Raw genomic sequence first — 15,967 nt, 5'->3', positions numbered from 1 at the left:
CACTCATCGTACTTGTTGCTGGCTGCCTGTAATAATTATTCCTGTTATGTAGGTTGCAAGATGTATCCAGCAATATACAGTAAAGATGTTTATAGAAATACAAAACATATATTGGTTCAATATTACAAGTGTGTGCCGTGGGCTAATGTTTCAGGCGTGGATAGATTTGGGCCAAAACAAACTGCCGCCCATGTAAACAATGAAATGGTGGATTCGTGCAAGTCCACAAAGAACACACATGCAGTTTGTCAAAGTAACGTAGGCTTAGGGGTCAAGAATGGGTTGACGCATGTCAGTCAAGTCTCAATTAGGACCCTCCTCCCAACCATGATTTAACAAGGGGTTGGATGCCTGGCTTTGATGACCATGCGTCTCTATTAGGAGGATGGAAATAATTGAATGATATTGGCATCTACACTATTTAGCAGTCTAATAAAGTCTAATACCGTGCTTACGGCAAGAAGAAGAGGGACCAAGCTGAAACCGCTTATTGTACAGATCCAGTGTATTTCTGTGTGATTCCTGCCGACTGGGGTCTCTGCTGAAGGTCACAAGCAGAGATTCACCGATGACAACCATTTCACACAAATGGGTCCAACATGGGTCGAATGTGCATTCAGATTTACTGCGTCATACGGCACATCTGCAGTATAAAAGGGGTTTAATGATGCCACGTCAAAGATGAGCCTCCATGAGGAGAAAACAACTCTGGGTCTCAGCTTGACATGAGAACCAGGATGGTAAACGTTACAAGACATGTGACATAAATCATCCAAGAGGGAGGTGAGAGGATCAGACTTTTCATGAGAGAGGAGACATCAAGGCTGAACCGAGTTCAAGGCAGAACACACCATCTGCATTTGCAGATAAAAGTGAAATGTGCTTTGCTCAGTGGACATCGATGGCCCCATGATGGGTCCCATTCATATCTGTAGAGACAAGAAAACTGAGATTAAAAGGTGTACATGTGTCTGGCCAATGCATGCAGCAAGACAGAGACAGAGAGAGAGATATAGGGCTGTGACTAGCAGTGGAGCAGCATATGTATCAGCAGCCCCAAGGTTGTGGCAGATCCACAAAGACTGTAGTATCGGGGGTTGGCCTCTGTGGCTAGCCTCACAGCAGATACTTTCCATGCCACTGCCGTTAACAGCTCCTCCGGGGTCTATATCACCAACAGTTGGAGGATGTGCACAGCTAGCTGGAGGGGGAAGGGCTGCCTGTTTGTTGTGTAAAGGCCCCTCTCTTCCTCTCCTGTGCTTCTTTCTTTATTTCTTCCTCCCCCACTCCCCTCCCACTTTCATCTCCCACATGGTTCCTCCAGGAGCCATCATCTGACAACACCCTCCACCCCCACACGTAACCACCTCCTGCCACATGACAAGCGTGCACACACAGCCTTCACACCGCAGGAAGACGCCCTCGCATCCTCAGGATGTACCGTTCATCTAATCATCAGAGGAGGAGAGCGTCAACATCTTTCAGTTGCTGCCAGACGCATCAAAACAAGAGCGCGTTGGCTGATTTGGCTGAACGAACATGTTTGACCTACAACGTGTCTGTTTGAGCCGGAGTGAAAAGTTGGGTACTCCACACCTGTCTTAACGAGCATTATGACACAAACAACGAGAGCCTCCAGGCGAGGACACCATTTGTTTATGGAAATATGTGAACAGGAAGAACAACAAGAGTTGATCTCACTGAGCTGCACTACCAGGTGGGAACAGTGACCAACACTAAATATAACTTATACCCTACACAATTGTAAAGGAAGGTTAAAAAAAAAAAAAGTTTCAACTTCCAACTGAGTTTTATTATAGTGTGTCAAGGGTAAGGAGGACAGGTGGCTGGGCTGTGTGTGTGTGGCTGTGTTCGGCTGTTTGTGTGTGTACAGACCCTTCCTGCGACAGACCAAGACCCTTCTACCTTGGCCTACCTCGCTTGCCACGTGGGCCATTAAGCACAGGAGATGGGAGGCCATCTAGTGCAGCCTCCCATACTTCCACTGTCAGCTCCGAGGAAACCACATCATCAACTTCCTTATATAAAAATGGAGCTTCCTGCTTCAGCTGACATCCCAGTGGTCCCATTCGCTAACTGCATAAACATGCGCCCGCAGACACGTGCACACACACACACGGTTCGTTAAAATGTTTGCCTGCTGGCCCTGAGGAGGAAAAAAAAAAGAAGAGGGTCCCTGACCAGTATGGTTGTAGACAGCAGAGGGTGGAGCCTTGTAATGGAGAAAACAACATCAAGCAGATGGCTTGCAGCCTTAGAGTTACAGCAAACAGACATGAGGAGACTGCCACTTGACAGGAAAGAAAAAGTAACCCTTTCGATAAGAATGTTTAATTCAGACATGTTAAGTGACGCGCGGAGAACAGTGTATAGCTTGCATCTAAAATGTAAGAGAAACGCCGGAATATTTCTAGTCCCTACACTGAATTTTGTGTCCCACAGGAAGTTAAGATAAGATTACTTTTGTGTCCCGCAATGAAATTCGCCCTGGGCTCGAAGTCACTGCATCACACAACACACTTGACAACAATGTCACAATGCAAATATATTCAGAGAACATAGATCATACACACACACACACACAACACACACACACACACACACACACCCTTACAAATGGATGTGCTTGAATTCACATTTGTGAGATAATACTTTTTTTTTTAAATAAAAGACAATAGTTGCATTAAAGAAAGCCAGGTTCATTCAAACCAGATAATAAGCAAACTGTAATAAGTTACTCCCAAATAAAATCAGGAAATATCACATGTCACTATTTAATGATGATTTGATAGAGTATAGAATTTTAAAAAATGCTTAAGCGTCTAACACACACATCCAAGTGTGTCGTTCAGAATCTTCTGTGTCTCCCTGAGCACAGATTTTTCATATAAAAAGGCTGACAACAGTTATGATGGTATTTCCCAAAGATCTTCATAGCTGCTGCGTGCTTGAGTAAAAGGCACGTGCTTCCATATCAACTGTGCAAACAGGAAACACAATTGTAGGATACAACAAGAATCATTTGTACTATGTCCACCATGAAGTCTACGCTTTCTCAAAGTGTAAGCAGTTTAAATGGCCGACTGAATCAGTAGGTTTTGTATTTTGAGTGGTTGTAGTCTTTGCAACATTTAACAAGAGACAAGGGAGGACAGTGCTGGGTCTTTTTCTGCTCTAGTTATTTGAATTCAGCTTGGTGTGTCAAGGTCCTGACATTCCCAAACAATGGTGCAATAGCTCCAAAAGCACTAGGGCCACGTTTAGACGGCATGCATCTGAAAAACAAAAACGGCCCTCTAATTCGTTTGAAAACGACCACGTTGTTGTCGGTTTTTTAAAACATGCACACTGTAACTTTTTTGTTTACCTAAAGAAATTAAAGTTGGGGGCGTGACGACGTTGAGTATTACAACTCATTTACTAATAGTCTGGTGTCTGATGTGCCTTAAATGGTTCATACAACCGTACTTTCTGCTAATTCATTTAAAACTCGCCCACAACACTGCAATCTGTTGTATTTTTTAACCCAGGCCTGCATTCAGTTGCCCATTCAGACCTAATATTTTCAGATACCAGTGTTATGGTCACCAGTTAGTATTTTGACAACAAACTGTGAAGATGTGGGCGTTCAGTCATTCAAAGTGTACCGACCAGAAATCCGTACTTAAGCCTGTGGCCTCCAGCTATACGTGTTGCCAGCGAAGTGTGTGCCAGTCTGCACCCCACTAAGGCCCCACGGATCCACACCCCTCCGCTGCGTACCCTTGTGCCAACTCTCAGACAACTCTGTCAACATCGCTACAGATAAAACTAAATCTTTTAGAATATTTCCAATGCTCCCTCCCTCTTTATATATCATTGTGATTTTTTCCCCTCAACATTTTTTTCCTACCTCTAGGAACAAACAGCAACATGTTTCAGAATAAATCGCTCCATTTATTACCTCCTCTAACTGTGCTGTTGCGTCTCTCTCACTCACTCACTGGTTTTCAATTGCTCCCACTGGATGAGACTTGGTTTGGTTAAGTTCTCATTGCTTGGTGTCCCTCAGTCTTCTGATCTCTGCAGCACAACCAGCCAATGCATTACAAAGTGAGACGGCATCACTGGAGGGATGCCGCCCCAGACTGGAGACAGACAGAGGGAACCATGGGGAGCTCCAACAATGGAGCTGGCTGAAACAAACCCCGGTGTATGTGCCCCTCTGTCTCCCCCTCTGTGCACACACTCCCCATGTGAAACCATCTGATGCATGTACTGCTGCTCTCACTTGTCAATCACAATTGGGGGGAGGGGCAGCAACCTCTTACAAAGCCACCCTCACAGCGCATGCAAGGGAGGGTATTAAAAAAGACATGCGAAAAAGGTTCTTGATCTTTGAGGGGTACTCCCAGAGTGTGAAAAAGTCTTGAAGGCTTTATGTGCCGCCTGAGCTGGAAAGAAAGTGTCAGAGGTTGGAGACTGTGAGGCTGTAACACGGGCTGAGCTGGGGATGTGTCAGTGGGTGGGACAGAGGGAAAGAAAGAAAAAGCGATGAGGGATGAGTTAACAGCGATCTGATCTGGGATGAGAATGGATCATTGTTGTTGCGTTTGAGGTGGTAAAGCAGCCCAAGGTTGAAGGTAAACATGTTATCGGGGACTTTACTCACCGAGCACTGGTGGTGTAGATGTCACAACAAACTTCAGAAAAGTCCAACCACTGCTTGCTTTTGCTGATGACATGGTACTGAACGACCATGCTTGGTCATCACTTCAAAATCTGATGCAACTAAACTTGTCAAAGACTATTTCCAATTTGAATGAACGAATGAATGAATGAATGAGAATATATATATATATATATATATATATATATATATATATATATATATATATATATATATATATATATATATATATATATATATATATATAGACATTATGTTTGTAGACATAACAACTATGTCACAAGCGTGGTCTGCTATGCACACACTGAATGTACTGCATCCGACTATATGAGAGCTAACCACCTGAAATATGAGAGAGTAGTACTTTCTACGTTCCAATGATTGCACCTTTTGAAAACAGAATTTACATTTAACATTGTGATCAATACTGGGAATCATCTACAATACAGCCAAAAGCCAGGTAAACTCCCTCCAGCCAGCTGCCACCATGTTTAAGTTATTGTAGTGAAATAAGGGCACATCGTATCAATAACTCTTTCGCCGTTCCCAAATCCAGTGCAGCACTTTCAAAGTGAACAAATATTTGAATGTCATCTTGGCCAATTTCGACAGACATTAAGTAACAGCTTTCTACAGTTATAATCCACAAAACTGAGACTCAGCAGCAGTAGTCCCATGATGAAGCAACACTTAAGCCTTGATCCTATTCCCTCTTAATCCATTAGCTTTCTAGACAACAGAAAGAAGGATGTGCTCGCAGGCTGCCCGCTCTTGCTTATTTACCAGATCTAATAGGACTAAATCTTCTTTTACAATCACACTGGGGGCTTTACGAAAAATAGGACCCCCTCCCTCCAGCAGCAACAGCAGCAGCTAGCACCCAGTCAGAGTGGAGAGCCTCCACCCTCCCGGGGGATGGGAAAGAAAGAATCACCATCTGGGGTTTAGTCATGGTGATGCCAGGGGCTGGGGCTCAGGGAAAGGGAGGCTGCTGGGGCTCGAGAAAGGGAAGGGGTAGAGGGACTGCTAATGGATATGGTGTAGTGGGACAAGTGATGGCAAAGAGAACGGGACACCGGGAGAGGTAGACAGAGACGCCAGTCCTTAAACATGCCAAACAACAGACTGAAGCTGGGTTGCAGGAGTTTGGCAGGTAAGGATGAGTGAGAAGATATCTTCCGATCCAGAAACAGGACTATATGCTTCCTGAGACCTTCATGGCTCTGCACATCCAAGCAGGTGTCCACTTAACCTGGCAGGTTAGACATCTACTCAGGCTGAAGTTGGGTGAAGCTTCGCGATGTCACAAATATCTCCATGAACTCTTAACGATGATTGTAGAATTGTACAAACCCCAGCATGTGCAACGAAACTGGAGAGTGTCGGCGCTGCCAATCTGTACACAAATGCACTATTCAGGCAACATATATGAAAACATTTTTGTGGGACGACTATGAGTGTGTGAGGACTTTAGAGTTCAGGAGATAATGAGAAACTGAGGTACACAATGGTAACATGCTGAACAATATATGGTGGAGATTGAACAATAAAAACAAAAAAAGAATACAAATTCAAACTGGCTATTAAAACTGAGTGCCATAGAGACCAATAATTCAACAAAGTTATTCTGTACCCTGTGTGACAGTCGAGATGGAAGCAAATGTTCCTTCATATGAGTTAGTATCTGCTTTCCAGGGTTTTGTAGCAGGTGTAAAAATAAGTCAATGGGAAAGACATACACTGCCCTTTATTCGCTACGCTCTTCACTGACAATGGCATTATTATGGCAACTATAAAGCTATAATCTAAATAACCTATCAGAAATGAATCCTCTTAAACACTCACAAATATCACTGAGCACAAGTTCTTCACAAGTGGCTGCGTGTTTATAAATATTTTTCAGGCTCTAAGTTATAAGCAGACCTTGTTACCTTTATCCAGATGTAATGTTTTTTATGCTACAGGAAACACTTATTTTCAATATTGTGAAAATAGAACTATCTACAGTCATTTCAGTAAACACTGCTTTCTGGCTCCATACAGAGATAATGTATGAGAGGGGAAGAGAAAGAGATAGCAATTAAGAAACCTTCGTCACTGCCATTACTTTAAAAAAAAGCAGCACATACGATTATCAGGATAAGGACATGAGCAAGATGTCTCAAGCCCATTTGACAATGGAATTTGCTTAATTCCTGCACTTGCGAAAAGCAACAGCCCTCCATATTTGAAACCCTTGAATTCATGAAAATATTAACCACAATAAGAGCGGCATAGGCAGCAGCACTGCAACATGCCGGTGCTCCACTAATGATTTAACAGGGCTTCTTTTTCTTCTTTTAGATGCTTACCTTAGTAAATCAGCTTGGTTGTCTTAATTTCCACTTGAAGCCATCATCTGTACAAATGTGGGTAATCCATCAAGTAGATGTAGAGATATTTTACAGGATAAGTGAGATCAGAGGATCAAATCATTAGGATTCCATCAATTAGGGGGTGAGATATTTCAGACTGGATCGAAGTGGCGGGCAAAATGCCCACAGTTTAACAATAACCCCATCCACAGAGCCCCGCCACTAATATAGCTAACAAGCAATATCCTTTTTGTGCCCAGAGTCAAAAGATTCTTCTTGGGTCAGATTTTTGTTCTTTTAATAAGTCACTTCTGTATTCAGGGAAAGTTTACGTTAAAAAAAAAGTGTGTTTTGTTAAGTGTCTCTTCATTTCTGGATGCACACGGAGATGTGAATGGATGCCATCAGTGGAAAACATCTTTTTATGGAACATCTCAAGAAGAAAAAAAATACTGTCTGGCTCTGTCGGCCCGATAAGGTGCAATTTCTGTTTCTCCTATTATGTCATTCTTGTCAAATTTAAAGTATCAACCTCAAAATTCCACAGTCAGAAGCTTCAATGAAATATGCTTTTACACAAACAATTTTACTATGGCAAACTGCACAGAGCCATGTCTAATTTGTACATGAAAAAAAGAAAGAAATACATACCAATTTGAAGGCTCATAAATTGAGTTTGTCTTTTGGCTAATCACCAATAATGGGTATTTCCTAAGAGGAGGCTTATTTAAGCACGTAGATTATGACAGGCCGCTGATGAAGATATATGAACAAATGCCCGACGATGTCAAACAGGCTATCAGCAGAGCACAGTGGGAGAAGATGACAGGGACAGAGGTCGTTGGCAAAAGAAGGCTATGTCTGGTGATAAAAGGCACATCTTTCAGAATCCTGCAACAGAGGCCTCCAGCATCTGCTGGCTGTGGGATTTCAGGCATCATTTTTATAGAATCATTTCGCCAAGAAATCAAGCATTCACTACAGAGACAAAAAGCCATGTTGACCCTGAGATTCCTTCCTGCAGATTACCCCCTTACTCTTCCATACTAATGTCCTTTCACTGGGTAGCTCACCCGCTTCATTTCAAGTACACTTTTCTCCACTTCCCCTCTTTCCCCTTCCCTCCCACTCATTTTCTTTCTTTCCTCGCCATCTCACCCACTTGACTGACTCATCCACACACACACACACACACACACACACACACACACACACACACACACACACACACACACACACACACACACACACACACACACACACACACACACACACACACACACACACACAGCTTTCCCAGCTCACTGTCTGCAGCCTGAGGAAAGTGGAAACCAGTGTCAGTGAAGTGTATCAGCCAAGGAACAATGTGCAAGGGGCTGTTTTGGAAGACTCGCCAAGGAGATTTGGGAGTGTAGGGGGCTCCATTATCACTGACCAGCACCTGAGAAAGAAAAGAGCTGCCCCAACAGTACCACAGTCGTACTGGCTGACCCACTAAGTTTGCAAATATCCTCCCTGGTAGAAAATTCAGAATACAAAACAGTGTTGTCTCAAATGTGCCATCCATTACAAAAGTCTCCATTATGAGAAAAATAAACAGGTGTTTCAGTGACACCACAGTAAATATTTAGTCAGTTGCCTCTTACTACGAGGGGTGCATTTATCCGCCTCTTCCTCATGTAACGTAACATCAGGCTTGACTTAAACATTGCTTTCTTATTTATAGAAATAAATACTGGATTGCTAGTTATCAAAATAATGACATTCGATACCAAATCGGCCGATTGGAACAGATACCCAACACAGCTATGAGTCAGCATCAGACTCTTCTTTCTACGTATTACAGTTTAGCTGTCGTTGAACAGAAAAACCTAAAAAGCTTTTAGTGTGATCAAAAAGGCAACAGGACTGCAGACGAGTGAAAGTATGCACCGCCACTCCATTAAAACTCATCTCCCACAGGTGACACCAGAGGGGAAATCCAGAATAGGTATTCAACAAGGAAATATATAGAAAAGTTTTGCCCTGCAGAGTTGGTTGAAGCCCTTAGCAGTCACAACATTGACCCCTGCCGTCTATAAAATAGGGACAGGGTGGCAAAGACCAACAAAGGACAACAGCAGCCAAAATGACGCAATGTCCACAATAAAGGACTGACGGTATGTCGGAGTGTGTTGACACGAGAACCCGGGACAGAGTGAAATCACTCAACGTCCCCCACTCTGTCATGACCAATGACAGCCACTTCCCGGCCCATTTTCCACCCCTGATTCTTGGGTAATTCAACCTACACATACAGATATTGTAACTGGAGCTGACTGACATTAGAGTACAATTCTTACACAAGTGCAGCCAAAAGCATATACAAAAAGGGAGGGAAAAAAAGTAACATCAAGTTGAAAGACTTTGTCGGGAGTCAAATTATTATTGATTCAGTATTTTGTGAGTGGCTCATCAACTCACTCAACCCTTATAAGTGTATATCGAGACAAAGGCAAAGATAACAGAGAGAGATAGAGAGAGAGAAAGAGAGACCGCCCAAAGTACTACACTTGTGACAGTGCCCAAGCCAGCTTGTCTTGTTACTGGTATGTTGCATTAAGCAAAACAAACATGTCTGTTTCACAGTTTCGTCTTATGTCTATGAAGTCATCAGAAAGGAAACATGCTGGATCTAAACGTTCTCACTATGGAACAAGTGATTGTAGACTACTGTTCTACACTGATCGAATGCCAGAAATTAATGTGAATAGCAAAAAGTGGAGGAGTAGGAAAGGACTTCTTGAGTTTATATCTTCCTATTTGTGCAGTCTTACTGGTATCTATGTGAAACACAGACGGTTGGACTAAGGTGGTCTGCATTACCTAATTTTTATAACTTCCTGACATGAAAGCTGACCAAAAGCCCACTTCACGTGCCAAATGGTATGGTGCACAGAGGCGTAAAAGCAGAGCTCCAAGCACAATCCAGCCTGAAAGACCACATAAAAAGGTCCTATTCAGATGCACAACGGCCCGAGGATCTGCATTAGGCACACTGTTTAAGAAACAAACAACACTTCACTCAAGTGGGCAAACATGTGCAGATGGAGATATTTCAATAACTCAAAGCATGAAACAACATCCTCAGAATTAAAAGCAGGAAAGAAAGCAAGAAAAACAGGATTTCTCATTTTAAATGTTGGCGAGCCATTCAGCACACATAAAGACAGCGCCTCCTTAAGATGACAATGTGTGCTTGAGTTTGTGACAGTGTTACCTGTACATTTATGAATCCTGATAAATTAATGCAATGCTTGATCGGTTGATGCACACTTTTGCAATTGAATATGAATAACTTCACCAAGAGCTGCAAATAAATAGAATAGCAACCAAACTAAAAGGATATGTTTTCCCACCAGAACGGTTGGATGTGGAGATTTTCTGCACTGACTCGACATTTCCCTGATGTGCGTCTCCACAGGCTTTCAATCAAAGCACCATAAATGGTAAGGTTCTATCACCATTTACTATCCAGCTAGTATAACCATAAATGTAGCTGCAGATAATATTTGGCCTACTGAGAACCACAGGAGTAAATGACCTTGAACACTGATGGAGATGTCAAAGTATAAGACTACTGCATCAATCTCAATATATCCTAGAAATGTGTGTGTGTGTGTGTGTGTGTGTGTGTGTGTGTGTGTGTGTGTGTGTGTGTGTGTGTGTGTGTGTGTGTTGGGGGGGGGGGGGGCAGGTAAAGGAGACCGACTGTTGGAAGCAACAGGATAACCCTAACGCTTTAAACCATGTCTACAGATGCATTTGTTAAGTTAAAAATCAAGAAGCTTCTTGTACCTGGAAAACACATTAAAACAATGCGTTTTCCCTAGCGTGAATCAAACACCATCTTAAGGAGCAACCCAACAGCACAAGACCCTTAACTTTCATGTAAACTTGGCGCAATGCGATCCCCCATCTGGCTTGCACCTCGTTTAATAACAAAGCGATGCCTACGTGTGTTTCTCTACCGAAGGGGGTGGGGATGAATGAGTGATGGGAGGCTGTTGATGCGTGATGTTGACTGTGCCGTATTTCTCGAAAGTGCAACCATTCCTCGATGAATTGAACAATCTGCATCAATTGCGATGTAAAAAAAAGACTACTATAAACGCACGCTGGATTTAGCCGTCCTGCGAAGTCCGAATACAGTTAAAGGAACATAAGGAGGTCGAATCGAGTGATAAAGTTGTATTATGTCGAACAATCGCAGTGTACTACATTCAGTTTATTCTGTAATGGTCAGAGAGCGGCGGGCGGGCTCACATCTATAGCTTTTTCTGACTCGATTGATATCGGAAATAGACGTTTGAACCATTGCTTCTTGAAACAAAAACAGTACGTGGCGAGCAAACAATGCCCGACCAGCATCTGCGTCCCTGTGGCTACTCGAGCCAGATGGCTTGCAACTGCAAGACAATAAACGCGAACCTCGCGCTTATGAACTTAACTTTCTACGTCAATTAAAATATTAAGAAACAAAACACAGCCAGCGTCCTTTTAGAAAAGTAAGCAGGACAACAAATAAGGTATTACGCGACTTTTTACTCCACGCGCCACAGAAATACAACCTAAAAAACATGTTATCGCTCACAATATTCAAGCGTTTCGGACCGTTTTGTCACACAAGCTTGCTCTTATCGTCTTCTCTCCTTTACTTTTGCTGGTTTGAGTGACCTGAAACAGGGTCGCTCTTTAACATAAACACGCGGCTCTGACCAAATGAAAACAAACGAGTGGCACATGGTTGTTACAAGAGCACCATTCTCTAAAGTTACTCGGGTTACCCAGGACATATAAAGCCACGTGTAACTTCATGTATTCATGTGGACATGGGACGACACACCTGTTTCGTGAGTGAAATCAACTGACGTCATTTTGAAACTTTTGAAGAGGAGAAATGAGCAGGTAGAAGCTAGCTCGCTAACGAGGCGGCTAGCTCGTTACCCAACAGCCTTAGTAACGTTGGCGAAGGAGAAGTTCAGAGGACGCCGCTAAGCTGGTTAACCGGGCGGCTAGTGACACAACATGCGCTCCACGGACCGGGGGGGCAAAAAAGCTGACACAAACAACTTTTCATTTCCGCAATGAAAGACATTCCTGTTGCTGAAAGTAACCGCGATGTTGATTTACCTCGATTTCAAAGTCGGGAAGGTTGAACGCGGTCCTGAACAGCGAGCAGAAGTGCGCTATGGCGGGGACTTCCCACCAGGACTGGATCTCTTCCACAGAAACGGTACATCCCTGGGACATTTTCGGACTTGAGATATTGTGTGACGTCTGTTGTTCACATTAGAAGGTAGTTTCCTCGGCGACTTGGGAGGCCTCCGTAACATTACAAGTACGACAAAAGTTACTGGTGTCGTCCTTGTCGGGTAGTTGCCATTGCGACCCGAAGAGCGCTACAATCTGTTTCAATCAGAGTCTAGTCGGAGCCGAACAGATGGGAAGGGCGATACCACCAGACGGCGAAGAAGAGGGGGAGCGATTACTTAACACGATAAATTAAACTGTATTTGGACACTAGTACTCTTAACAGTGTCGACCATGTTGATGTTTTAGAGTAGTGACATGTCACTTTTAAACAGATTTGCACTTACATGTCTTTGCTCGTTACAGAAGCAAAAGTGTAAAGTCAATAGTGACCCGTTGGTTTGGTATTGCGGCCTCCGTTTAAAGGGAATGCCTGCGAATGGTGAATGAATACAAAATAAATAAAAACATGAACAAGGTATGAGCCAGGTAACTTGTTTTAAGTTACATCAGTCTAGTTTCTGTGTGCTGGGTTACACGTTTAGTCTAAATCGTTTGGCTCATTCGTTATATTTTTATAACGTATTGTTATGTATTTTTTTTAACCGGCTACCGATGATTTTACTTCCAAAAGCAACATCAGTCCAGACTCGTTCAGCTGGTCATTGTTGTGTTCAGTAAATGGACAGCTACGTTTGGGCTGTTTTTCGTAAACAACATTGCGGTGGAAGTTGGCCTATGCACTGCACAGGGGCTCCCTCCATAGCAATATGTAAAAAGTGCAAGACAGCAGTTACGCTCGGTGACAGTTTGTGCCAAAGTGGCAACTTTGCCCTAACCAGGGTTCCATATCACTCAAAATGACAGGTAGATTTAAAATTGCGCGACCGTTAGTTGTCATTTCCAGCTTGACATTTACAAAACATGTGTAGCGGGGGTTTCTCTTGCGCCTATACTTTTATAATTAAGCAGTAAGGTTCGAAAGGCAGTACTGTATCGTTCAATAATGTACTGTTCAAGGGTGTTGTTAGCAACCCTTGAACAGTACATTATTGTAGATACAGTGCTGCCTCGAGTACCTTATTGCTTTTATAATACGCTTACCAGCGACATTATAAACAGTATTAGTAAGCTGCCTTTCAACCCAAGATAGTTGTAGCGACCAAAAGTTGTGTATCGCATTTCAGTAGCGTAGAGAAAATAGTCCCACACATACGGGACTATAGAAAACTGACTGACTAATAATAAAACAACAAAACGCTGCTCCGTTAGGTAAGACAAGACGGCAACCACTTTATTCTTGTCTCCCTTTTCACTCGAACAAATCCTCCTCTCTTTCCGTTTCCCCTTCACAATAAAAGCCCTAGCTGTTTACGTACACACCATAATAGCTTACACATGTTACGTGTAAACTTTGATATTTTGGGGGGAATGACTTTCGATGAGAATGTTACCGGCGAATAATGTGTTTGTGGTCCCTGTTCCTGCTGTACAGTCACACGTTGATACGGCTTACGAACAGGAGAGCAGACTAGTTAATGCTCGGAGAGACTAGTTAACGTTATAAGAGACTAGTTAACGTTATAAGAGACTAGTTAACGCTCTGAGAGACTAGTTAACGCTCTGAGAGCAGACTAATTAGCGGGGAGCGAGCGCGTAAAACAGGAAATGAAGGCGAGGAACGAAAAGGGTTTGATCACAAAATAGTGCTGATTTCCAGCGAAAGATAATCACCGTCGGCAATTTCCCGAAGTGAGGCCAGTTCTCTAAACATCATGGAGGGGGGAAATAACGGAGAAAAGACGGACAGAAGCAGCGAGAGCACTTATTTCCATCGGTGGCTGGGTGTCATCCTCCACCCTGTTTTCAACCGGCCTGGCCAGTAAACCGCAGATTTACTGTCAGGGTTACCTAACAACACCCTTGAACAGTACATTGTTGAACGATACAGTAATGCCTCTCAAACCTTATTGCTTAATTAATGTTTTAAAGAAAGGGCATGTCACACATTTCCCAAGTTTTCTTGCTGAAGTGTTTGCCCTGGGAATAAAAAACAATGGTAGACAAATTGTAAAACGCCATCGGAATCAGAAAAAAATACTTGAATTTTGATTCAATCATTTCTCTTTAGAAAAAAAGCACTTTCTTCACATAGCTTGTATGCATTCAAAGTAAACTTGAACGTATAATTAGTGCATAACTATGCATTTAAATGAGCAAATTGAATTTAAAAAAAAGTCAACTAACATTCTCATGCAAAGATTGCATGTCCAAAACTTTACCCCATTTCAGGCATTTCAATGAATGGCATTACATTAAATGATCAGACTCATCCAACATGTTAGCTGTGTACAAGTTAATATGTTGGCCTAAAGGTGGTGCAAGAGGAAAGCATTATTTCTCCTTCAGGGTATATTGTCTTCGGAGCCTGTTTTATAATATTATATAGAATATATAGACATGTATACATATGTAAACTGTATATTATACAATGTGTGTTGGGTAACATCTTTGGTAATAATTTGCCACAAAACCACACATCGCACACTCTGATTTTCACAGGATGTCACTGTTTCATAGAGAGGCATCATAAACACTTGTTTCTGTAGCAATGAACAATGAACAACAGCTTTCATGAATCTTGACAGTTACAGTCACATCGACACCTTTGTAATGCAGATGTATGACAAATTCCAAACAACCGTGACATATATTTTACAGTTTTCTTAACTCCATTGTTCTAAAATATACTAATTTGGTGTTTTGATGATGGAGGTGAAAGGTGCAGTCTAACAGGTTGTTCTGGGTTGAGACAAAGTGACCAAGCAGACTGATGCTTGTTCAGATGGATTTTGGTGCAATCAAACTTATTACATTTACTTATGAGCTGTACCATAGTAAAATTTGTACTTACTTTACATGCTATTTTATACTTATAAAATATAAGATACCTTTATTAAGTATGATGCATTTTTATTGATTAAGCGATCGAAGAGTATAATAAGTCGTTGTAATTGTAATTTTATTGGGCCCTCAACCGGGCCCAGTAAAATGCTGCTTATACTTCTGAATAGTAACAAATCGATTGCCTACTATACACAAATATAACAGACAGGTTCCACTCTGTATGATCAGTACTTTTATATTTAATACTTTAAGTAGATCTTCCTAATAATACTTCTGTCTGTTAATGTAAAAGTTGAATTGCAGAATGTTTATTCTTACACTTTGTTATAGTTACTTTAACTTGAGTAAAGCTTCTGAATACTTCCTCCTCCCTCTCTTCAGGACACCATGCTACCAGGTGGTATTTCCCATTAGAGCTTTTCTTTTCAAAAGTGCAGCTTGTGGTTTTGTAACACATGATCCGCAACAAAATAGTGTATACATGTATGTGCATGGAACTGAGTTAGTTGGTCTGTCATGTTATGCTTTTCACTATATATTAACTTAGGGGGCACGTTTAGCCAATTTCACTAAAATAAAAGGAATCAAAATCTTTTTTGTTTCCTTACACTGAGAATGTTTGAAAAGTTCTCCCAGCTAATGAGTGAAATAATCACTAAAAGTAATTTTCTTTCCATCAACAGGAATCGATACATCAATCAATGCTCATGAAAAAATAATTTAT

General features: G+C 42.1%; 1 protein-coding gene across 1 annotated transcript in view; it reads right to left on the bottom strand.

Annotated features, from left to right (window-relative positions):
- cecr2 (CECR2 histone acetyl-lysine reader) overlaps positions 1-12,501 on the bottom strand; it is a 33,826-nt gene extending 21,325 nt beyond the window's left edge. The window contains exon 1 of the mRNA XM_068602950.1: positions 12,217-12,501. Within this exon, the coding sequence (XP_068459051.1) occupies positions 12,217-12,336 (120 nt within the window). The 5' untranslated portion in view covers positions 12,337-12,501. The remainder of the gene's footprint in view (positions 1-12,216) is intronic.
- Positions 12,502-15,967: the final 3,466 nt, after the last annotated feature.

Source organism: Clinocottus analis, unplaced genomic scaffold (genome assembly GCF_023055335.1).
Source record: "Clinocottus analis isolate CAN_PGR_092001 unplaced genomic scaffold, fCliAna1.0.p SCAF_6, whole genome shotgun sequence".
In the NCBI taxonomy this organism is placed as follows: domain Eukaryota; kingdom Metazoa; phylum Chordata; class Actinopteri; order Perciformes; family Cottidae; genus Clinocottus; species Clinocottus analis.
This window is presented reverse-complemented; position numbering and strand designations above follow the sequence as displayed.